Raw genomic sequence first — 25,472 nt, 5'->3', positions numbered from 1 at the left:
TACTTGGTAAGGACATCCCCAATATGTTCATGGACTTTGCAGCTGGTCGGGATCAGCAACAGCCCAGCGAAGGTGTGGCAGAAGAGCTGAGATCGTCTAGAGACTCAGGCTGGGTGATGGAGGATATAGACAGCTGAGGATGTTGCAGCTCTCCCCTTCTGCCGCCAGAAAAGAAACAAATCTGTCTGTTCGTCAGAGAAACACATTCATTCTCTGGTTTATCCTGATTCCTTCGCCACGCTGTCATGAAACCCAAGAGACTTGGATTTGCTGCTTTGTGTTGTGATTGGGGAAGGGGGAGCATTTCAGAAACATGTGATCTGTTTGTCTTTGGTACCAATTTTTGTTTCCCAGCTTTCCTGGATTTCACACTTATCACGTGCATTCATGAGCCTGTTAAGTACACTTGCTGAGTTATCGTAGATACAAGTTTTTTTTACCTTTTTTTTTTTAATCATACCGGGGTGTTTGGGAAGGGACTCCTGATAAGTGAAAATTACTTTTTTTTCTATTATACATTCATTAATTACAGAATCCTTGACATCTTACTCATAACACTATTTACTACTTTAGCACTTTTGTTATTAAATAGAGCCCATAGGTAATCTGTACAAGCCAGCAGCAGCTAGCAGGGACAGGCCATAGGTCAAGAGTGCATCCCAGTATGTTTGAATAGCTTACTGTTCCCATGTACCATCTCTCATGCATCATCTTCATTCATCCTAGCAGGTTTAAATATTTGGTTTCTTTTGTAACGCTTCTTGCATGATTGCATTGTTTTCTGACTGCAAATATTAATTGTCCATAGTGTTCATGCTTCTGTTTTGTCCATTGCCACTGAGCCGGCTCAGTGATGGTACATCCCAGTATGTCCCCATATTCATGGAAGTGCTGTAACTTAATGTAACTTCTGCCTTACAGACACACTTATCCCTCATTCACAGAGACTTTTGATCTGTTGGACAGATAAAGATCCTAGGACCTTTTTCGTCTGTCCAGTTTAATTTCCTGGTGCAGTACCAAGAGACCCTTCATAGTCTCTGTCTTTACAAATCATTTTCTTTCAGCTGAGGATTCCCCTGGACTTCTCCCTGGCTTCTTGTTTTACCTCTACCGCCTTCCCTGGGATACTGTTCTCTTGTATCCTGCACCCTTCCTTGAAGACTTATTTTCTATGCCACTCCCAAATCTGCCTGTTGTGTTCAGCCTCATGGTATTTGCATATCTTATTTCTATACATCAGTGGGTGTAAGGACAGGAGATCAACCCTCTTGGGAGGATACTTTCTTAGGGTACCGTTTCAGAGTTTGTCAGCTCAGATCCCACTCAGTGAAGGAGGCTAGCTGACTTACCAGACACTACAGCAGAAGTTCTGTGCAGTAATGTCTTCCTACAGAGGGAACACATCTTCCTTCTCAGGGCCTGAAATACTCTCCCCTCTGAGACACAGAACTCTTGTGCAATGTTTAGTAAAAAGAGAAATACATATGTCACTATTTTAAGTACATTTCATAGGTGAGCTTATAAGAGTGTCTGATCTTGCATCTGTGGTTAGCTATGATGCATTTCATCTTTTGGAAAGAATGATGGATTTCTTTTCATGCCTAATTTCTTTAAGTAAGCAATAAGGGTTACCAGGTACCTTCAGGTCATTTTGGCCAGGCTCATCCTGGATAAATGTTTGTACCACTGGTGAACCACAGTTGGCATTCAGGTGAAAGCCTTTTAATTTGCAAGATTGTCTCTTCTTGTTAAAAGCATTGAAATTGTCTAATACCTTCCAGAAATGGAGGATTTTTATTTTATTTTATTGAGGTTAGACAAAGCTTTGCATCGCATGGCAGAATGGAGACCACAATATATATGAATACCACCGTCAGAATTTTTCAACCTTAGTAACCTTATTCCCAGTAATGGTACTGTCGTTCATGTAGTGATTGGTGTATACCACTCTAGGCTGGCAATTTCTGCTGCTAAGGGTTGCAAGTTGCAGCTGTGGTAGGGACAGATGAGACGTGCATTGCTTTCATCTCAACACTAGGGAGTCACAAAGCAGCACTAGAGCTGCTCATTTGAGAAGCATCTGTCTGCTTTCTATAGATACGAAGAGGTCGGTTGCAAGATTAGATTGCCAGATGTTTGTAGGTGTGAGCCATAAGCTCTTATGTTATACATCTGGCCTAATTTTCTTTACTGCTCCAGTTCTGTAAAACAGAAATATAAGGAGCAATCCTACTTCCTGCACCACCCTCTAAGAATCTTAGGCCCCGATGCTCAGAAGCAGATTTGTGTGCTATAGACCATTAGTGCTGACTAGCAGTTGCATTTGCTAGTGCAGAATGCTCGGAGCTGACGAGCACGCGGACCAATGAGCTTGCCAGCTCAAAGCACAATGAGCATGTACATGCATGCTGATGAGGTCATTCCCTATTCCTTCCCAATGCTGAGAAGACAGCACATCATACAAGGGTGCTCTTTCTGCTGTAAACCCTACGCCAACTTGGAGCTGGCATTAGGGTGTCTGGGATAGCCAACCGGTTCCATTGATTCCATTTAAAGCAAAGATTAAAGCTAGTTGACGCCATGCTTAAGCAGTTTCTGTTTGGATTTCCCCAGTAAACTGAGGGCAGTATCATGGGGAGTTATGAATTTGAATGGTCAGTAGCTGTGAATGGGTTTCTTGAACTGAACTCTGGCAGCTATAAATGGCAGTGGACACATTCGGGATCATTATTTCATGAGCGATCTGGAGCTGACTGAAGTCTGAGTGGATTAGACTGATGGCTGTGAGGAAGTGACGGCCCAGAGAGTTTCTGGCAAGTTGACTGTGAGCATGTTCTGAATGCAGTCATAATGTGCAACGGTGTACATTGCTTTCGCAAAAGATGCCTGGTCTTTGGGCAGTGTCTACTTTAGATGAACCTCTAGTCCATTAAGAGATGTCAAGCTGCTGTGGTACATGAACGGAATCAACAGGCAACGGGCTCCTCTTCCTCCTCCACCCTCTGGTGTTCTGGGCATGCGCTCAAGAACTGTGCTTAATGCACAACTCTTGAGCGCATGCGCTAGGCACCATCCTCCCCTTAACTCCTGAACAAGTTCCTAATGCTCAGCGCTATGACCTACCTGTATTTGCATCTCATTAGCATTGAGGCATTAGGGAGGAGTTCTGATGCGGTATTCCAGTGCTATTTCTCTGGCTCTGAGTTTTGAGTATCAGAACTGTAGTAGATTGGGAAGTGCGTAGAGGGCACAGCCTTAAAGGGTATTTATTCACTAGGGATTGAGCTGGGAGTTAACCCTTGAGCAAAATCATGTAAGCATGTGATACAATTGGACTTCATAGCAGTTGGACGCAGCTGCATCCATCTGTTTGTTCAGTATGATAGGCATGCTGAAAGAAAGTGATCTGTTGTGTCCAAAATGTACCCAAAAATGCAAGGAGAAAATGAGCTCATTGCACAACAGCAGCAGCAACAATAACAAAAAAAAAAATCAAAATAAATAAATAAGACTTAGCTAGCAAGCAATCAGGCCCTCATGGTGCACCAAACTACACAGTGGGCAAAACCAAATTAGTCTCAGTAGGGAGCACATACTGGGAATCAGAAAACAGTGTATTCCCAGTACTCCAGGAGCTACTGATCGGGTGCAGAAACCCAATCCCGTTAGAGAATATGTAGAGCATCTGTGGAAGACACTTTCCTGGGAGGATGGCTGAAATTCACAGATGCTGCTCATTTGGCACTAATTGATTGATAATGCCTGTATTCCAGCCTCCACCCTCAGGATCTGAGCTGGTAGTCCAGGCTTGTCCAAGTTCAGTCCTGAAGGGCCGCAAGCAGACCGGGTTTTCAGGATATCCCTAATGAGTCTGCATGAGAGAAATTTGTTGTACGATAGATGTAGTAGGCATGCAAATATTTCTCATGAATATTCATTAGGAATATCCTGAAAACCTGGCCTGTTTCTCAGTGCAGCTGTATTTGCCTATGTAATGAATTAATTACAACAAAATCTCACCACTGTCCATACTGCTTTGATGTAATGGGGTGTTATTTATGATTGTGTCACACTTGTGAATTGTTCAATAAACATTTGTATCCTTCGTAATGGATACAAGCACAATCACATTTTCTAATAGGAATGTTTTATTTTATAAGCTTAAAATACATAGCAATGAAACAGAGTTTAACTTGATGGATTTTTATATTTGATTTTGCTGTATGGAACCAAACTATGTCTCAAGGTTTGTGGTTTATTATGAAGATTCTTGGAAAATTGGTTTTTGTGTGTGTGTGTGTTTTTACCATGTTCTGAAGATTCAGAAAATGCTAATTAGAAGATCATAGAACTCACAAATGCAGATTTTGTTAGAACATGATTCTTTATCAGTCACAGCCATCTGTTGGTATTTTTATATGAGGGGAAATTCTGGATTATATTGAAGTTTCTGATTTGTTCTAGTCATGTTTGTGAAAGAATAAAATGATAAATCTTGAAGATCTGCTGAACTGTTTATTAATACTGCCACCATCCAACCTAAGAGAGACATTCTACTCCCCCCCCCCCCCCCCCCCCCCCCCCCGCGTACTTTAATCGTAGAAGTGGCATCCTGAATTAGGAGTGTGCTAGAAAGGTTAGCTATTCTAGAAATCAGTCATATAATAATACATGACTGAATCACAAATTGAAGGCCTGCATATGAATGTGACTCGCTAGTACTAATTTTAGCAGAAATGCTTGTCAGCTTGCTTTCATAACGGAAAAAACTATGCAATTTTGCAGTAATAATTTAATACTATTGTATTAATATGCATCACTAAATCTGATTTATCTGTGTATATTAAAAAAAAAAAACTACAACCTGCCTACCGAATAATGCAAATGGGAACATCTTCCATCTCAAATATAACAATCACAGTAAACACAAAGAACAACAGTAAATCAGCAGCCATGGTTTAAAAAAAAATAAACATAAAACTTTTACTAAGCAAAATGTTATACAAAGAATATAGCACTTCACAAAATACAGGAGCCATAAAATAAATCCAGTCTAATAAAATCCTCCCACACATCATAACAACGAAACTGTGCCGCACTTCAGACATTATCATTTCTTACCATTTGCTCATTAAGTGTATGCTAATTATCACAGAATTATTTTAACACTTTGCTTCCTATTCCAAATACTGATCATTTGTGTAGCAAGTTCCCTCCATAAGATTTATTCTGCTCTAGATAGTGTTTGCAAATGGATTTGTTTCTATGCACACCATGAAAGGGAATGAATCTTGTTCTTAAGGACTTTAAGGATGTTGCAGAGTCATAGTAACCTTCTGGCCAATATGGCTTTATCTATAGATGCAACTGCTTCAAGGCCTCTGGTCCATAGCCTGCTGTTTTTATGCATATTGAGGGCCAGCAGTGCATGAGAAGTACATGTTTATGGTAACCCTGGATTAGTTGCCCTGGTCATATGTGGAGAGTGAGCAGAAGTCACAGCCTTCAGGCACACACATTCACATTCAGAGCTCTCCTTCTGGGTTGTCATGCCTTTTGACTTATTGCTCTTTCTCTAATGCTTCTTCCCCCCCCCCCCTCAGTCTCTGCTGCTGACTTGGGAACCAGCGCCTCTTTTCTGGTCTATAGTTCAGTTACGTGTGACTCCTTAGTATAGTTTGTCATAAGGGTCAAACAACCTAATGAACTGCTGGTAGCCAGAGCATGAAGGGATGGAGGATGAGAGAGGGGCATTCAAAGGATAAAAATAAGGGTGGGGGAGGGATAGCAAAGACTTGTAAATTGGTGAGAGTTGGGACTTAGAAATAAGGTGGATAAGAGAGGACTTGGGATTACATTTTTAAAACAAGGTGAAAGTTTAAGGCTGGGGACTTGAAATTGGGAATGAAATGAGAACTATGGATTAGGAAAGAGCAGAGCCATGTGATTGGCTGGGAGAGTGGGAGGAGAGCAGAGCCTTAAGAAATACATTGGAGAAGGGTGAAGACAAAGGACTGAGGGAAAGTGAGAACTCAATAAAGGTTGGAGAGTGGTTTGTGTTAACGTGTCCAGGAGGTACGAGTATACAGTTTGAAAAGGGGCTAAATGTGTGGAATGGCTGTTGTTAGAGATGGTGACTGAAAGGTAGAAGGATCTGGAGGGTACGGCGAGGAAGTGAGAATCGATGAAAAGGAACTGGTCTATGAGGGAGGATGTAAATTGCTGGGAAAGGGATTATTTATTTATTAGGATTTATTTACCACCTTTTTGAAGGAATTTGCTCAAGGCGGTGTACAATAAGAATAAACCAGACATGAGCAATAGACAATTACAGTTGTAAAAACATTCAAATAACAAAATGAAGTATGGCATAGTATATACTACTTACAATGCCAACATAATACGTAACATATTTTAATTGACAGTGTAGGGTATAAGCAAAGATGGAACATATAGATAGGTAAGAGAGTAAGGTGACTAAAGAAAGTTGCACATGAGGTCAGAGAGATGGTTAACATATAGATACAGTAGTTAAGAGAGTAAGAGGAGTTAGAAAATAAGGTGACAAATTTAAAGAAAGGTGCACATGTAATGGGAGCCTAGGTAGGAGTTTCACAAGAAAGTAGGTGGAGGTGAGTCAAGACGAGCAACAGTGAAGGAGCTGGGGATGGTGAAGTAATGAGATGCAGAGGAAAGTGAGGAGTGGATGAGTACATAGGGCTGAAATGGGATAAGAGGAAGTGGGTGAAAGAAGGGACTAAGACAAATAAGTGAGAGGTAAAAGAGCGAATGGGAGAATGTAAGTTGGTTAGAAAGAATGAGAAGGACATAGAAAGACAGTAGGTAGGCAATAATGAAAAAAGGGAAATTGAGAGCTGAAGGATGATATGGTGTGAGAAGGAATGAAATCTGAGTAGAAGAGTTAAAAGGAAAAGGTTAGTGTCAGAGATGGATGTAGGCGAGGAAGAAGATGAGAGGTGAGAGCTTGTATATAGACAGGAGATCCTGGAAATAGAGTTGAAAAGAGATTAGGACCAATGGTAATAGAAAAATAATAAATGTGTAGCATAACAGGTGTTTAAGTTTAGTCATGAAATATGGCAGCTTTGATCATATGCATCTTTCATGTCTTTGGATGTTCAATCACTGCCCCAGGTTCAAAATTTAGATTATGAGCCCTCCGAGGACAGAGAGAGTATCTGCATATACTATGTAAACTGCTTTGGTTGTACCACAGACATAGAGGCTCATTTTCAAAGCACCTAGACTTACAAAGTTACATATGTTACTATGGAACTTTGTAAGTCTATGTGCTTTGAAAATTAGCACCATAGTCTACCAAGAATAAAGTCAACAAATGGTAAGTGAAGTCCCAGCAACCCTTTGAGAATACATCCTTTCCGGTAGGACCAACAAGACATTTTACGAAGCTCTGCTGGGGTATGATACAACTGGTAAAGAATTTTATTTTGCATCTACATGGCTGATACATCTATTACTGTCTATGTATTTTTTTCCAACTTTTATAGCGATGCTTCTCTGATAAAGGCACCTGTAGGTCAGATTCCCATTTGTATTAATGCAAGTATTTCCTATAACAAGATTAGCATGAAGCAACAAATGTGCCCCCCCCCACCCCCAAGCCACGTGGCAAAGCCGACACTTTGAATGGGCTGTGTCAGCATTACCACACCAGCAGCTGCTAGCGTGGCTTTGTAAAAGGGCGAGGACAATTTGGAAAGTAGTCCCCTGTTATTTTATCTTTAAAAAAAATTCAGATTCAGTCTGATTTATGAAACTCCTTTTTTTATACATATAGGGCTAGATTCTATATATGGTGCCTACTGCGACACACCCATGGCTCTCCCATTTCCATGCACCCCTTTTTTGGGCCGTGTGTAAATTTGAAGCACGTAAGTCCCAGAGGAAATATTCGATAAGAAAAAAATTGCAATTCCCGGCATAGCTGCTTTTTTATACAGAATGTTTCCCTTGAAAGAAAGGAGGATACAATCTAATCACACCCCATCATAAACTACTGGAAACAAACTTAGGCCTCCATTTCACGAATTAAAGTAAATAGGAGATGATGAGAGGTGAGAAGTTTAGCAGCCTGATAACTTCATCCCATAGCCTGAAGCCTGTCCTATACATAGGTAGATAGTAAATGTACTATCTGTCTAGATGTTGCTTTGGAGAAAAACATAAATTATCTCTATTTCCACTCAATGTAGACGAAATGTATGTTAATGTCAGACAACAGCTGGCTTCAGCTGTACAGTCCCTTAGTGCCTGTATGCAAAATGTAAACTGCATTGGTTGTAAAACAGAAAGTCCTTATATCAAGAATTGAATAAAGATAAACACAGCCCGTGTTAAAATTAAGCAATGCAAGGCCATCCAATTTTGTCTTTTTCTTTTGGCAAGAAAAACAATTAAATCAAAACTCTTAGGTGTTTGCTATTCCAGATCTATCTTAACCACAGAAAGGTGGTACATCAACTCAACACTACCTCTGCATCAGAAAGCAAGTGAAAGCCTGGTTCTTCTCCCTAGCCTTTAATACATGTGGTGTCTGACCACATATTCATTTCACCCTTGTAACCAGCTTGCTGCATACTCTGTTCCTCATATTTCGTTTAACTGTACATAGAACTTGCCTTGAGTTTAGCCACCCATATCCCAATTTACTTTGTACTACCCATCTTGTCCCCAACTATATATCTGCACTTGGTCCCTGTATTGTAGGAACAGTATTAGCAGCATATCTATGTTTATTCAATGTTCTAATGTGTGCATATTATGATGTTCCTTTGCTAGTATGCTGACATCATATTAATTTGAATGTTCTTCCATGCTATTTTGATGCGGTTTATATTGTATGGACATTTATATTTAGGTTTTATGATTGTTCTGCACTGCTTGTGTTTATTTCTGATACTACTACTACTTAACATTTCTAAAGTGCTACCAGGGTTACGCAGTGCTGTACAATTTAACACAGAGGACAGTCCCTGCTCAAAGGAGCTTACAATCTAAAGGACAAAAAGTGCAGTCAATCAAATTGGGGCAGTCTAGATTTCCTGAATAGAAGTATAATGGTTCGATTACTAGGTTTCAATTTGTCATTTCCAAGTTTACCTCATTGTATTTATGCTTATATTTGGTCATTTTACTATTGTTATTCTGTTAACATTGTAAGTTTATGTTTAAACTACTACTACTATTTATCATTTCTATAGCGCTACAAGGCATACGCAGCGCTGTACACCATACACAAAAATAGTAGCAATAGTAGTAGTAAACTATACTTGCCTTTACATCGTCTTGGGTGAACCTCTTCATAAACGTGGTTAATAAGCCCAAATAAATAAGGATGAATGAATCTAATAAGCATAAACATTGCTAGTCTGCATATTTCTAATTTGTGGTCCCTTGTCTTGTATTTGGTGAGGGTTTGTGGTCACTATATGTGACCAAGATGTATTATTTCAGCTAGTATGGGATCTGTAGCAAACAATTTACTTATAGTTTATTAGTATTTCTTTCAGGTAAGAGTTAATAAATATTCCAGTTCTTTTAATCCTCTGAGTGTTGTGTGCTTCCAGAGTGGATGAACTTGACGGGACCAGAGTGAGTAAGTAAATATGTGCAGTACTTCTGGAACCCTTCTAACCCGGGATAGCAGGACTGGGTTACAAAGGGATCCAAGGTTATTCTATAAAAATAATTACAATTTAATATTTTCCTCTTGCACGTATTTAGAACAGCGGATGTTAAACAACTTACTGCACACCTAAACAAACTAAACGATAAACCGCGAGCCCTGGCCTTGGGCCCTTTGATTAGCCGGACACGACCACCTGCGACCTTTCCAAGATGGCTTCCCGGAGAGATCACTTTCCCGCAGGTCCCGCCTCCCGCCGACTAGTAATACTGCACTGATTGGTAGAAGCGTGGCAGGCGCGAGCTGTCATTGGTCGGAGCTGGGCGGGGCCGGAAGCGGTAGGTAGGTGTACGGTGGTTAGGAGGAGGGGAGGATGTGGAGGACAGCAGGAATGTCCACGGAGGTAGGCAGAGCCTTGAAGGCGGTGTTGGAGCGGGTGCAGAGGGCTGCGGCCCAGAGACCCCAGGTAAAGTTCGAGGGTAGGATTTTGAGTGTTTGATCTCCCTCCCCCCACGTGGTTCTAGTGCTGATCCTGTTTCTACCTACCTCCACTTCTGGCTGCTGCTTCGCTCGCTGTTCCTATCTTATACTTGTGCATATGTTTCTTTTCTTCTGCTCCTTTAGGTACTCTTGGCCTGGATTTTAGCTTTGCTGCTGTTTTTTTTTTTTCTCAATCGATTCGTCTATCCTTATATAGTACCTGACGGCAGATAAAGACCAGCACGGTCTACCTAGTCTGCCCATTAAGGTGGTTAGTGCTGAGGCTGTCGCTTTTGGTATAGCAGCTTCTTCAGCTCCTTTCTGGCTGTTACTCTTATGCCAATTTTTTTCCCGTTTCTCAGTTCTTCCCATGTTTTTCAGGGTAAGGCCCTCTCCTTATGAATGTTGTATGTCCATTTTGTGCTGGGTCTGATGCAGGATCCCTGGATTATTAATAGGAAGGACCACCTGCACAGGGCCCGCTGTCACTGTGAGTAAGTGAGAATTAGGGATGCAGATGGACTTGGGTTTTGTTACTCATTGAGTTTTGGCAGTAGAGTTTCCTTTCAACTATGTTCTTTGGGGCCTGGAAACTTCATATGTCTGAGAATTAGAATGGGTTTTATGTTCTTAAGCAGCCAGTCCCTAACTTCTGCTGCTCCATATCCCTGCCTCAGTCCTTGCTGTAAATATGTTTTTGGAAATTAAGTGTTTTTTTCATTTTAACTTTTCTGTATAGTAAAATAGTCCATCCAGTCTGCCCGGCATTTACACTTATCAATTCATGATTAAACTAATTGTGAATGTGGTATAAAATACTTGATCGTGGTCTTTTTTTGGTATTTCATAAAAATGTAAGAGTAGCCATACTGGATCAGACCAATGGTTCATCTAGCCCAGTATCCTGTTTTCCAAACAGTGGCCAAGCCACATCACAAGTACATGACAGAAACCCAGTTAGTAGCAACATTCAATGCTATCAATCCCAGGTCAAGCAGTTGCTTCCCCATGTCTGTCTCAATAGCAGACTATATGGACTTTTCCTCCTGGAATTTGTCCAAACCTTTTTTAACCCAGATACGCAAACCATAATTACTACATCCTTTGGCAATGAGTTCCAGAGCTTAACTATTTGTTGAGTGAAAAAAAAAATATTTCCTCCTATTTGTTTTAACCGTATTTCCATGTAACTTCGAGTGTCTCCTAGTCTTTATACTTTTGGAACAAGTAAAAAATCGATTTACTTCTACTTATTCTACATCACCTGAGATTTTGTAGACCTCAGTCATATCTCCCCTCATCCATCTCTTTTCCAAACTGAAGAGCCCTATGCTCTTTAGCCTTTCCTCATACAAGAGGAGTTCCATCCCCTTTGAATCTTTTCTAATTCTGCTAAATCTTTTTTGAGATACTTTGACCAGAACTGAATGCAGTACTCAAGGTGGAAAATAGACCATAGAAGTTCTCATGTCCCAGCTAATGAAGTTGCTGCTGAAGCCCTTTCCAACCCATCCTAAACTACATTGCAATATATGGGACATAGACTATACAAGTCTGCCTGGCACCAGCCTTAGTTATTCACAGCTGAAGTCGCCATCTAAGTGCCACTCAACACATCCACACACATGCGGCCATTTAAGTTTGTTTTTTTTTTTTTTTTAAATACCATCCATTTTCTAATTAGAGATCCTCTGCTCATCCCACACCTCTTTGAATTCTGTCATTTTTTTTTGTCTCAGGAGAGCATTCCAGGCATCGACCATGCTCTCCGTGAAAAAGAATTTCCTGACATTATTCCAAAGTCTGCCACCCTTTAACCTCAATTCATGTCCTCTAGTTTTACCATTGCCCCTTCTCTGGAAAAGATTTGTTTCTATATTAATACCTTTCAAGTATTTAAATGTCTGTATTATAAACCCTCTGTCCTTCTTTCCTCTAGGTTATACATATTCAGGATGTCCAGTCTCTTCTTGTACAACTTTTGGCATAAGACCCATACTATTTTGTCACCTTCTGGACCGCTTCAGCAAGTCTTTTTACATCCTTAGCAAGAGACAGCCTCCACCAATGACTTGTACAGGGGCATCAACACCTCCTTTCTTCTACTGGTTACACCTCTGTGCAGCCTAGCATGCTTCTGGCTACAGGCACCGCCTTGTCACACTGTTTCGTCATTTTCAGACCCTTGGACAGTATCACCCCAAGGACCCTCTCCCAGTATCTGCATATCAGCCTCTCTCCTAGGACATATGGGTCCCTTAGATTTCTACTCCCCAAATGCATCACTATGCACTTCTTTGCATTACATTTTAACTGCCAGATATTAGACCATTCTTCTAACTTTGGAGATACTTTCTCATATTTTTCACTCCCTCTGGGTATCTCGTTATTATAAATCTTGGTATCATCTGCAGACAGGCAAACTTAACTTTTTAAACCTTTCAACCAGAGGTTGTGGAAACCAGGGCTTGAAAGGATACATCTCTCACATAATATTTGTCAAGGTATAAGAATATGCTCAGAACAGAGCTACAGTCTCATTGATTGGAGCATGGGGTGGTAAATGGCTTTAGAAATAACTTGCATCGTGACTAGACAGTTTGAACATATACCCAAGAGTATAAGGTACTGTATGTCACTGCTGGCTGTGAAGGCCTGGACACAAACACATTATATGAACCAGTCGGGTCATATTCTTGTGGGACCCATTATGGCAAATGTTCTGACCATGGCTGCTTCTAGGTGCTGGAGAGAATTGCTGGACGGCAAGACTTGTAGTTGCTCAATGGTGTATATTGTATGTATAGTTTAGATTATCGTACTACTTGTTTCTGGGGGTACTCAGATCTGAGTTTAAGGGAAGAGCTTCCAGGTTAGCCATTGTCGGTGTTGAGTTGTTAGGCCAGTGCTGGATTGGAGTGGAGGAGTGGCCTAGTGGTTAGGGTGGTGGACTTTGGTCCTGGGGAACTGAGTTCGATTCCCACTTCAGGCACAGGCAGCTCCTTGTGACTCTGGGCAAGTCACTTAACCCTCCATTGCCCCATGTAAGCCGCATCGAGCCTGCCATGAGTGGGAAAGCGCGGGGTACAAATGTAACAAAAATAAAAAATAAAATTTCTGGCCATTCGTCATGGTGCATCCTGGGACATGCAGTGCTGATTTCAATGGGTAGATCAAGGGACTAGAAATAATTTAGAATGCAAGTCATAGCTATAAGTAGTCAGAAAATATCACTCCAGGAACTTGGTAGCTTGGCAGCTCTGGAAAGATGAAGTGAGTGGATTTCATTCAGAACTATTCAGCCTCATAGTATACTTGTATACAGTGATAAGCTGCTGAGTCTTGAGTGCCTCACACAGTTGATACAGACTAATAAATTGTGCTTAGATTGAACTCGGAATGTATACTATAATGAATCCAAATTTAATGCAGTTTGTTATGAGATTCTGAAGTCTGTTCTTGGAGTGCATTTGCTCATTGCATCAAGTCCTGCTTCCTTTTTTACCAGAGTCTCCCAGCAGTCCAGCCACGACTTGTGGCTGTCAGCAAAACCAAACCAGTGGACATGGTGATCGAGGCCTATGCGCAAGGGCAGCGTTACTTTGGAGAAAACTATGTAAGTGCAGTTCAGTCCCCTTCCCTTTGTCTGTTGTAATTCTGAGTGTAAAAGGGCGATTAGAGACCAATTAGGTATGTCAGGACTCTGTCCCTCAATATGTGACCTTGTAGCAAGTTGAGTCTCCGAGCTACTTTCCAGTTTGTTTTTGTTTTTTTGGTGTAGTGCTTTGATGAAGCCATGATCATGCTGAGGACACTAGTGAGTTTGCCTGGCTATGAGCCTTTGGCATGCTTTGGAAATACAAGGCTAGAATGTATTCAAAGGGGCATTTCCATTGTACCGTTGAGTACTTAGTTGTGCATCATATCTGTAAAACATGCCCTGATCTACTACCAGCACCCTCTGTAGACAGTGCTGAGGGTGGGTGGCACCTAACTGGCTCCATGACAGCTGCATTTGGTAATGTGGAGGAGAGTTGGGTTTGATTCTTGGTAGAGATCCAAGTATCTCAGAGGTGATGCCTAATGGCCAGGGTTCGGAGTCCATGTGCTGGCTTCCTGTAGAAGCAGTGTTCTATTCGTCTAGATGCTCATTGCTGGAAAGGCTGAGCTAGACAGGACTGAGGGCAAGTGGAGGGGAAGGGAACCTGGGTTAACTTTAATTGAAGACTTTTAGCACTATAGCCCCAGTAAAATTGTGAACCCACAAGAGAGCTGTTCGGCAAAGTAGTTCTGATAGCTTTGCTCCTTTGGCTGTCTCTGGTGGAAAGCCCAAGAGAAGACATGATTGCCTGGCTTCCTAATAACTGAAAGAATATTTTAATTTTTCCTCCAGGTTCAAGAGCTGTTAGAAAAGGCATCAGATTCTAAAGTAAGTGAGTGTGACTTTGCTTTCACAGTTCCTGTATGTTAATACAAGGGTTGTCCAAGAATGGAGCATGAAAGTTCCCAAGATGCATAAGTGCTTGAAAGCACGTGTTGCCAGATTTGAGTAAATATTTTTTTTTATTATTTTCCAGATCCAGTCCGCATGTCCGGAGATTAAATGGCATTTTATAGGTCATCTGCAGAAGAACAACATCAACAAATTAGTTTGTATGTAATTCTTATTTTTTTTATATCTCTATTTGAGCATATGATACCTTGGTTTTGAGTCTACTCATCCTCAGTCTTTCCTTGCTCACCTAAGCTGTTCCCAACCTCTTTATGCTGGAAACGCTGGATTCCATCAAGCTGGCAGACAAGGTGAACAGTTCCTGGCAGAAGAAGGGGTCACCGGAGAAGTTAAAGATTATGGTGCAGGTCAACACCAGTGGGGAGAGTAGTGAGTATTTGGTATGACTTCTGTTGACTGTTGCATGCAGTTGTACCAGGCTCCTTCCATGAATCAGATTTATTTTTGTTACATTTCTATCCCACATTTTCCCACCTTTTTGCAGGCTCAATGTGGATTACATTGTGCCGTAATGGTGGTGATCACCATTTCCGGGAAGAGAAATACAAAAACAGTTTAACATTAAAGCTCTTAAATGTTGAAGTAGGTTGTAAAGAACATTGGATAGACAACTCAATTCAAGCATAAGAGGTAGGGGGGGTGATGTGTTAAAGTTCATTGGTGAGAGTTGATTGAAGCAGTCAAGTGTGTAGAAATCTATTTTTATCTGGTTGTGGTACAGTTTTGATGTTAGGTCAGTTATGATGACTCGTTGTGGTATATCCTTTTAAACAGGTAAGTCTTTAGTAATTTCCAGAAGGCTGTTAAGTCGTGCATAGTTTTCAAGGCCTTTGGTTAGGCATTCCACAGTTGTGTGCTGATGTAGGAAAAGCTAGATGCATAGATTTATATTTAAGTCCTCTGCAACTGGGGTAGTGGAGGTTCAAGAATGTGCGTGCTGATCTTTTTGTGTTCCTGGTTGGTAAATCTATACGGTCTGACACACATGTCTGGGCCTCACCATGAATAATTTTACGAACCAAGGTGCATATTTTAAATGCTGTTCGTTCTTTCAATGGGAGCCAGTGTAATCTTTCTCTTAGGGGTTTGGCACTTTCGCATTTCGCTTTTCCAAATATGAGTCTGGCTGCAGTGTTCTGGGCAGTCTGGAGTTTCTTAATGATTTTTTTTGTTTGTTTTTTTTGTTACATTTGTACCCCGCGCTTTCCCACTCATGGCAGGCTCAATGCGGCGGATTTTGTACTTTGCATCTGGCGTAGATGGCATTACAGTAATCCAGATGACTTAACACCATTGATTGTACCAGTCTACTGAATATGTCCCTTGGGAAGAAAGGTTTAACTCTTTTGAGTTTCCACATTACATAGAACATTTTCTTTGTTATATTTTTCACCTGGCTTTCTAGTGTGAGATTTTGGTCAATTGTAACTCCCCAAAGTTTCAGGTTGTCCAAAATAGGAAGGATATAATCTGGGGTGTTTATAGTGGTTTGTTTGATCTTGTTGTATTGTGATGAGAGGATAAGACATTGTGTTTTTTTCTGCGTTGTTTCAGTTGGAAAGCATCCACCCATATGAGTTCATTATTTGGAGACTGTGTTTAATTTCATTATTAATTTCTGTTAGATCATGTTTGAACGGGATGTAGATCGTGACATCATCTGCATAGATGTATGGATTGAGGCCTTGGTGAGAGAGTGATTTGGCCAGCGGTGTCATCATTAGATTGAAAAGTGTTGGTGATAAAGGTGATACCTGGGGTACTCCACAGTCAGGTTCCAAGGCGATGATGTATTCAAGTTTGTCACTTGGTATGTTCTTGCGGTAAGGAAGCCGTTGATCCAATTCAATACGTTCCCTCCAAGTCCGAAGTATTCTAGGATGTTCAATAATATTTTATGGCTAACCATGTCGAACGCGCTGGACATGTCAAATTGTAAGGGGAGAACACTATTGCTAGTTGCAATTATTTGTTTAAATTTGGTTAGGAGAGTAATTAATACTGTTTCAGTGCTGTGGTTAGATCGAAAACCTGATTGTGATTCATGTATTATTGAAAATTTGGTTAAGTAGTCAGTAAGTTGTTTGGTTACCATGCTTTCCATTAATTTTGTTACCAGAGGAATAGACACTACCAGGCAGTAGTTGGTTAAATCATTTAATTTTTTCTTTGGATTTTTTGCTATTGGGGTAAGTAATATATTTCGTTTATCCTTAGGGAAGAGTCCATGTTGTAGCATGAAGTTTAAATAAGAGGTGAGGTCTGTTATGAAGCGTTGAGGGGCGGATTTAATTAGGTAGTTGGGACAGATGTCCAGTTTGCAATGGGATTTGGCGATCTGTTGATCGCTTGGGTAACGGTTTTGTCGGCCAGTAGGTTGAAGTTAGTCCAGGTTTGGTCGGCTGGATATTCATCAGTAGTTGGGTCCAAGCAGTTAATGAATTTTTCATGGTCAGTGGTGTTGAGTGGTAACATGGATCGTAATTTAGTGATTTTCTTATTAAAGTAGATTGCCAGATCATCTACTGATGGGGTTGTCTTTGTTGAGGTAACCGGTGAGGTGTCAAGTAATTTGTGCACGAGTTGGAATAATTTATGTGCATCTTTGTAATCTGGTCCAATTTTGGTTTTGTAATATGACCTTTTGCTTTGTCTCGTATATTTGTATTTTCTTAGCATTTGTTTCCATTCATTGTGTGTTCATCTTTCATTTTTTTCCAAGCACGTTCCAGTCTCCTTACTTGTGTCTTTAGCTTTTTCAATGATCACATGAAAAGTTAGATTTTGATTAGCTGAAGCCTAGAATGAGTTTATAGGTCCACAAAAAGATTTTCAGTTTTTGTATAATGGAATGTTGCTACTATTTAGGTTTTGGCCACTGTTGGAAACGGGGTTCTGGGCTAGATGGACTGTTGGTCGGACCCAGTATGGCTATTATGTTCTTGTGTAAGTTTGGATAGGGTATTGTGGGCTTACAAGGGGACTATTTGTGATAAAAATTCTGTGATTGGCTGGCTTGCTGAGTTAGCATCTAAGCAACTAAAAGTCTCAGGAGCTCATTTTGGATCATTTTTATGCTGGTCCAATAAAATATATTGGAGCCTGCACACAGTTCAGTATGACAGTGCATGACTGGAGGTTTGAAGGTCTTGGTTGAGGTATTGGGATCAGCTTGGGTGGCTGTACTCAGTTGATACCCTTGACTTTCTAGGTGATTGAGTTCCCAGGCTTAACTTTCCTCCAGGGCTGAGGTATGATCCAGATGAAAAGTGCTGATAGGTGGCATCCTCCAGCAGAGCTCTGCTAACTGCACACAGGGGCTATGAACAAGAGAGTAAAAGTGAATGATTTTCCAGTGATTGGGGGCAAGGAGGAAAATTCCCTCCCCAATTCCAAGGTTTAAAAAAAATCATACATAATCCTTTTGATTTCCAAGGCTGGATTGAAAATGCAGCAGAAGTTCTGGCTTCCACCCTGTTTTGGGGCAGAGGGAGGTGGCTGTTAACCAGTTACTTTCATCATAGTCTCTTTGGTTTTGGGGAGTGTATAATTATGGTACAGCCAGAGAGACTCCCCCACTGGAATGGTGGTGGGCCCAGTCATAGAGCTCAGGCCATTACAGACCTTGGCTGAGTCAGAAATCTGATGGCTGACATAACTGGGAGCTTACTGGAAAAGTATGGCCTAGTTTGTAGCCCGGATTGAGGCCTAAAAGTTAGGTAAATAGATATGGAAACAAAATGGAGGATTTCAACACAAAATGGAAGCCCGTATCTGTTACAAAGTGGAATTTTCTCTAATGTAAGTTAGAAAAACAAGTTGAGAAATGAGTGAGTCATACCAGGTGCAGAGAAAAGAGGGAACTAGCTGTCAGAGGAGGGAGACTTTCCTGTGAGCAGGGTCTTGCTTAAGATTTGTGATCAAGCGAGCTAAAGACAAAACCATGTTAGCAAGATAGAAGCTACTCATTAGCATGAGCCAATCAGTGACAACCATGACATTAGCATAGATCCAATCAGGTATATCTACTGTCATATTATCCATATCCTGAGGGCACCTATAAAAATCAGGGTATTTCCTGGTTTAAGTTAGAGAGAAAAGGGTTGGCACTCTCTCTCCAAGGGAAACCAATGTGTCCAGCAGAATTAACAAATTACCTAATTGCTTTTAGCAAATAATTAACACCTGTTTGCAGCTTATTATATTCCTATAATTAATTGATTGTACATGCCTGTTGTCAATCACTGATTTGACTTATACCTTAGCAAATAAACTCCTCATTCCAAATGATGATTTGTGGGCTTCACTTAATGATGAAAGGCTGTAAGTATAAATGCTTTTGCTATATCAGGCTATCTTTCGCGGCATTGTATAACTTGTAACCTAAATCCAGTTTGTCATAAGGCTGGTATCTATTCCTTGCCAGTGCTGAGAGGCGGACTAATGCGGGTCCCTTAGACCTAACGTCTCTCTCAGTGGCAATTCCTCTTAGAACTTCACAACTCCCCGATTACCCCAGTACTAGTGCTATTTAGAGATGGAGTCAGATTAAGGTCACTCTAGCCTTCTTGGGGGGGCTTGGGACCCCTCTATTCTCAACAGGAGACTACTCATTCTCCAGTCCCTTTAATGCATACCAGGGATGATACAGGCTTGAGAAAATAACCTTCCATTTGTGGGGTTCATCCTTTAAATCTGCCTCTCTGTAGCACAGGGCTTATTATGTGTGAATTTGAACGTGGCTATATTGAAGCATGAGTTTCCTGGCACATAGGATGGCCAGGCTCCGACTGGACAGCCAAGAGCCTGCTGTTCTGAGAACAACTCCTCCTTTATTTTCCAGGTAAGCATGGTCTTCCACCTGCGGAAACCGTGGCCACCGTGGCACATATCATCCAGAAGTGTCCCAGCCTTGAGTTTGTGGGTTTAATGACAATTGGAAGCTTTGGACATGACCCCAACCAGGGTCCTAATCCAGATTTCCAGGTGCGTACATCATCTGCTTGTAGCCTGTGAGATATCTTCTCCTTGATGCTCAAAGCTAACAGTAGTGCACTGAAATGTCTCTCCTTTCATGCAAAAATTGCACAGGTGACAGTATGCTTTGTCTGACCTGTGCATACTCTATGCCCTGCCCTAGGAAATAGGAAGCGTATGCCAAAGGGTACAGGGAGACAGCGTGACTTGGAGTGCATGCATAGGCTCAGACTTCACGCTTGCTTTTATTTTGGTGCTGTTGAGGTAGAACTTGGAATGTGGGTGGGAGGGAAGGAGGGGGAGATAAGAGGGGAGTTGCTGGACAATAGGGGAGGGATACAGAGATGAAAAGCTACAGGTAGATGCAGTAAAAATTGAGGAGGGGGTTATAATCATTTCTTTAGTAATCAAAATCTTCCTCTGTCTGCTACTCCTAGGCATGACCTACACTTCTCTATCCTATTCTTCCTGCCTCCACCGCCACTTCTGTTTCATTTGAACCACAGTGCACTGTAGAAATCTGTGCAACAGGTGATCTGAGCTGTAAATCACATGGGTACAAGAGACAAGAAGACTGAATTACAGAAGCAGTGGCCTGTCATGGCACCAGCTGCAGTCTCCTAGTATCAGCTGAGATTGGGTGGCAGTGGGGAGGGTGGGAACACTGTTGTCCCCCTCCCCACCCCCAAGACACACCCTCAATATACCAGTGTCCCACTGCTGTCACAACCCGCTATGATTATTTTTAAGAGACAAAATGACAATGTACTGAACTGTCTCATAACTTAGTAGCAAACTATACCACCATTCTTGATTCTTCTGAAACACTTACTAAACCTTTTTGGAGGGGGGGGGGGGGGCCTCCTTTCCTCTCTTCTTAGAAGCCTGTCCCCTGTTTGGACAAGAAATGCAAACCCAGGTTTCGTACGCCGACTCCCAAGTCCGTTTTTTTAAAACCAGAAATCCATCTAACCTACTTGTCTGTCTGTGCAGGTGTTAATATCTCTGCGACAGGAGGTGTGTGAGAAGTTGAAGATCCCCCATGAGAAGGTGGAACTCAGCATGGGAATGTCCATGGACTTTGAACATGCAGTAAGTGTGCTTGTGGCTTTTTACCAGACTCTGCAGGTTTACAGCAGCTGTTTGTAAACTGGTTCTGATGAGTGAGTCACCAGTGCAGCCCTTTGATCCCATGATCAGCCTCTATTGGCAGTGCTAGAAGTAGTGAGTAAGTTTCAGTTTTGGCTTTGGAGCTGAAACCGGCCTGAAGTTAGTTTTCAGCCATTGTTTCTATTTCGGTCAGCCGAAAATGCCAGTGATGTTCCTCTCTCTTCTCTCAAGTTGAGAGTTGACCATTAATACATCTATCAGAGAGACAATATTTATGAGACTTTTCAGATCTTGGCATCAGATCTGCAACTTCTCCTTCTGCCCTATATCCTTCCAGTAAAATACATGTATCCTGGTGACTGCAGGGCTAGAGGAGACTGGAATACCAGTTGTTCCCTGTTCCTGACTCATCCCAGGTAGTAGAGATTTATACTCAAGTGACATCATTTTTCCAACCTTTGTGGCTGTATTTGATGTCAGTCCTTTGTCTCTGATTTTTTCTTGGTTCTCTATCCGCATTCCTTCTCAATTGTCTTCCTGACTTTTTTCCACGACAATCTCTGCATAGCTTATCTCATCTGAATTCCTGTTCTTTCTCTCCCTTTTTTTTCTCCACTGTGATCTTCCTCTTCATCTTTTTCAGCTTCTCTCTCCTCCTGTCTGCTCTTCTTCCTCTGTTCCCAGATCATGTTCTCCCTCTCATCCTTGCTGGCAGGCAGATGCACTTAAGAACATAATAGCCATACTAGGTCCAACCAGTGGTCCATCTAGCCCAGTATCCTGCTTCCAACAGTGGCCAAGCCAGGTCACAAGTATTGGCATAAACTCAATGAGAAGCAACATTCCATGTCGATCTCAATAACACTCTGGACTTTTTCTCCAGGAACTTGTCCAAACCTTTTTTTTTTTTTCTTTTTTAAACCCAGATACGCTAACTGCTGTTACATCTTCCGGCAGTGAGTTCCAGAGTTTAACTATTATTTGAGTGAAAAAATATTTCCTCCTATTTGTTTTAAAAGTATTGAAAAATCGATTCACTTTTATCTGTTCTACACCACTCAGGATTTTGTAGACCTCGATCATATCCCCCCTCAGCCATCTGTACCTGAACTTTCAACCCCTTTCATTTCACTGTACACAATGTTAGTTCTAAACAAACTGAGTCTGCTGGAGAACATATATACTGATGTGTTCTTGAGCACACCCACAGCCTGTCTGCACCACCTTTGCTAGTAGGCTGTTTCATGCCTTATCATTTTTCTCTGCAACCAGATCAATTAAGGGGATGGAACTCTTCTTATACAAGGAAAGGCTTAAGAGGTTACGGCACTTCTGGAGATGGCTAAGGGGGGGATATGATAGAGATCTATTAAATCCTGAGTGGAGTAGAATGAATAAACGTGAATCAGTTGTTTCCTCTTTCAAAAAAGTACAAAGATGAGGTGACACTCCATGAAGTTACGTGGTAGTACTTTTAAAACAAATAGAAAAAAAAATATTTTTTCCCCCAGTGAATAGTTAAGCTCGAATTCGTTACCAGAGGATGTGGTAAGTTAGTGTGTCTGGGTTTAAAAAAGGTTTGGATAAGTTCCTGGAGGAAAATTTCATAGCTGGCTATTGAGATTGACATGTGAAAGCCACTGTTTAACTTTGAGGTTTGTAGCATGGAATCTTGCAACTCTTTTGGGGATTTTGCCAGGGACTTGTGACCTAGATTGGTCACTGTTGGAAGCAGGATACTGGGCTAGATGGACCATTGGTCTGACCTAGTATGGCTATTCTTTCAAGAACACCAGGTTTCCTATCATGTCTTATCACCAAATTTTCTGGTACTTCAAAAAAACTGCCAAAACATGTGTCCACTCCATCCTCATTAAAGTTTGTATTTTAATGGTGATTACTCCATGCAGCTTGCCCAGGCACCTTCTGTATTCCATTGGAAGTCCTGTGCAAGGTTGTCACTGTTAGGTCCATAGTCATCACTCTGTGCATTAGCAATGTCCCCTTTTTTAAAATGTTTGTTTTGTCCCATCCTTTGCAGATAGAGGTTGGCTCCACAAATGTGAGAATTGGAAGCACCATTTTTGGAGAGCGGGATTATTCTGACAAATCTACAAATTGTAAAGGTGTGGAGGAAGTTCGAGACAAGCTGTCTGATCTAGCAGTGCAGGGACATTAAGCAACGAGGTGCAGCGAGATTAAACTATGCAGACTCAGCACTCATATCTAACCATGGATTTCACTTGCAAGGATTCTGAAAGAATTGGCAGGGAATTTTGCTCTCATTGAGACATAGCTGTTGGGGATTGTTGTTGCACAGGGAGCATCAAATTCCTTGTAAGTCAGAAGAATTTGTTGCATCCCCCTAGCAGGGGATTATTTTGTGTAATAGTACTTTAATGTTCCTGATTAAAGTTTGATAGTGCATTTATAAGGGAGAGATTGGACTTCTACTGTCATGAAAATCTCATTCTTGATTTTGAAAAGAAGACATCTGTTTCCCCTTTCTTCCCGAACAAGAGAAAATGTCACCCAGGTGATGGCATTGCACTTGACTTTTCACCATTGATTTGCGTGTGCTCACTAGTCTGGACTCTTGAAGAGCATTCTCCTCTTCAAAGCTGTCCTGTTCCTGCAGCCATAGTTTAACCCACAGAGTGAGGTGGCTTATAGAATGTTAAAAATCGTAATGGTTCATTATAATTCCACAGTTCTTGGGCCTTTTCCCTTGCCACAAGATTCCCCCTTCCTGGTATGCATTAGAAATTCTCATAAATTTTGGGGGCTGGGGGTGGCATGGTTTCTGTATCTACAAAATTCCTGTCCATTTTATAAACAGAATAAACCAGTGGTTTCCAAACCTGGTCCTGGAGGCACCCCAGCCAGTCAGGTTTTCAGGATACTCACAATGAATATTCATGAGAAATTTGCATGCACTGTTTCCACTGCATGCAAATCTCCGTCATAAATATTCATTGTGGATATCCTGAAAACCTGACTGGCTGGGGTGCCTCCAGGACCAGGTTTGGAAACCACTGGAGTAAACTATGTTAGATTTAATATTTACCTTTGGAGAATGTATTAGTTTTTTCTTCAGAATAACCAGTTGGCCTTTCTAAGTAAGGTGCATTATAGATGTAGTAAAATCTTGTGTGATTTTTCATTCTGTGCAGAGGAGGAACATGAATTCACATCTGTAGAATTCCCAAGCAGGGAAGAACCTAGGAGGATGTCTCCCTCCTATAAGAGCTGTTGTAAAGTGCAGCACAGATGCCCACAGTATTAGTAGCAGAACAGATGACACTGTATACTTTGGAAATGCACGGGAGCTTTGCATTCATTCACTACAGGTCAGGTTACTTGGCACGTCTACATCTTAAGACTGATTTGGTGTGAAGGACTGGCAGGCAGAAAGGTGGCCTTACAGGAGCGTGTAAGGGGTAGGAGCTAGTTGTGCTTTTGTTTGCTGTTGTGACATTTTGGGGCTCTTACTGAAAAGGGTATTGAGCCATAACACACACTTTGTACGCACAAACAGGCTACCACAGAAATGCATTAAAAGCGTTTGTGGTATTTTGTCTGTTTGCACACTAATCTAACTGTGTGTTACTGAAAATTTTTTTTTAATTATTTTAGTAGGGGGTGTGTCATAGGCAGAGAGTGGGTATGGAAGCATTAACCAGCTAGCATGTTATAAATAGGAGGTAATAAGTGTTGCCCCCACTGACTCTAGACAGATAATTGCGTACTAATGACATTAGCACATGAAATATGTTTTAAAAATTCTCCAGAAGTGCCACATTAAATCTGGGCATAGCACATGGTAAAATCCCGCATTACCATGTATTAAGCCCAGATTTTGCCACACTTTAGTGAAAAAACTTTTATTTGTTGGGGCTCTGCCTTTCACTGGTCATTTCCGTTCCTGGTAAGTCTTTTTGAGGAGGTGAGGAGGGAAGCGTGTCCCTACTTGGCCTTTTGACAAAACCACACTCAAAATTTCCATGGAACATTTTTTCCATCACCCCTCTATATAGTAGCACAAAAAAAATTAAATCAATGGTAGATTAGAAGGAGGCAGAACAGTTGCTGAAATAATGCAGGGACTATGGAGCTGTGTGTACAATACCTGTAACTTGTGTTTTTTAGCACTGCATAACTTGTTGGAGGGGAGGTTGGGAGGTCAGGGTTGTTTTTCTTTTTCGTTTAGGTCCCCTTTCTCCCCAGTTGGAGATCTTGTTTGCAGTGCCCTTTTCCGCAGAGGGCAGGTGCAATTTCCAGGCATACTAAGCTTCTTCCTGTCAGAATGGGCTTGGACTCCAGGAACTGGTTCTTAGCCACCTGAGGCAGGCTCCATCTTTTCATTCATGCTCACTAGGTAATAAGTGGATTTTGGACACTAAAGAAAGAATCAGTTTATTACTGTCTTGTGTAATTATTGTTCCTCCTCTTACTTCCAGACTAGCTCCTGTGTCCTTTCTTCTCTACCGAGCAGAGGGGATATAATGTATCTGAATACAGAGGCAGTTATCAAGAAAAATAAAGCAATCGATAATAGTATGGGTCCTGATATTCAAGAGTTATGCTTATAACTTTGAGAGTTATTCTCATGAATTGGCCTCTTTGAAAACTTACTAGGGCTGAGTGCCTACATTTTTATTCAGAATTTCACTAAATGATTAAATTTAGGAGCATAAAAAATGGGTGTCAACAGGAGCGGAT

The 25,472-nt window shown here is 41.3% G+C and overlaps 2 protein-coding genes across 3 annotated transcripts in view; both read left to right on the top strand.

Annotated features, from left to right (window-relative positions):
- ERLIN2 (ER lipid raft associated 2) overlaps positions 1–3,495 on the top strand; it is a 28,606-nt gene extending 25,111 nt beyond the window's left edge. The window contains 1 exon segment of the mRNA XM_030201959.1: positions 2–3,495. Within this exon segment, the coding sequence (XP_030057819.1) occupies positions 2–137 (136 nt within the window). The 3' untranslated portion in view covers positions 138–3,495.
- A 6,491-nt stretch (positions 3,496–9,986) lies between these two features.
- Positions 9,987–22,943, top strand: PLPBP (pyridoxal phosphate binding protein). 2 transcript variants are annotated; one of them, XM_030201958.1, is made up of 8 exons: positions 9,987–10,008; positions 13,659–13,766; positions 14,544–14,579; positions 14,728–14,803; positions 14,898–15,032; positions 19,507–19,649; positions 20,634–20,732; positions 22,792–22,943. In XM_030201958.1, exons 2-8 carry the CDS (start codon positions 13,716–13,718, stop codon positions 22,927–22,929), a joined length of 678 nt encoding a protein of 225 aa, XP_030057818.1. In that variant the 5' UTR covers positions 9,987–10,008; positions 13,659–13,715; the 3' UTR covers positions 22,930–22,943. The 2 variants fall into 2 exon arrangements, with proteins under 2 accessions (XP_030057818.1, XP_030057817.1); XM_030201957.1 differs by lacking the exon at positions 9,987–10,008 and adding an exon at positions 10,018–10,136.
- Positions 22,944–25,472: the final 2,529 nt, after the last annotated feature.

The sequence above is a fragment of the Microcaecilia unicolor genome, chromosome 4 (genome assembly GCF_901765095.1).
Source record: "Microcaecilia unicolor chromosome 4, aMicUni1.1, whole genome shotgun sequence".
NCBI lineage: Eukaryota > Metazoa > Chordata > Amphibia > Gymnophiona > Siphonopidae > Microcaecilia > Microcaecilia unicolor.
This window is presented reverse-complemented; position numbering and strand designations above follow the sequence as displayed.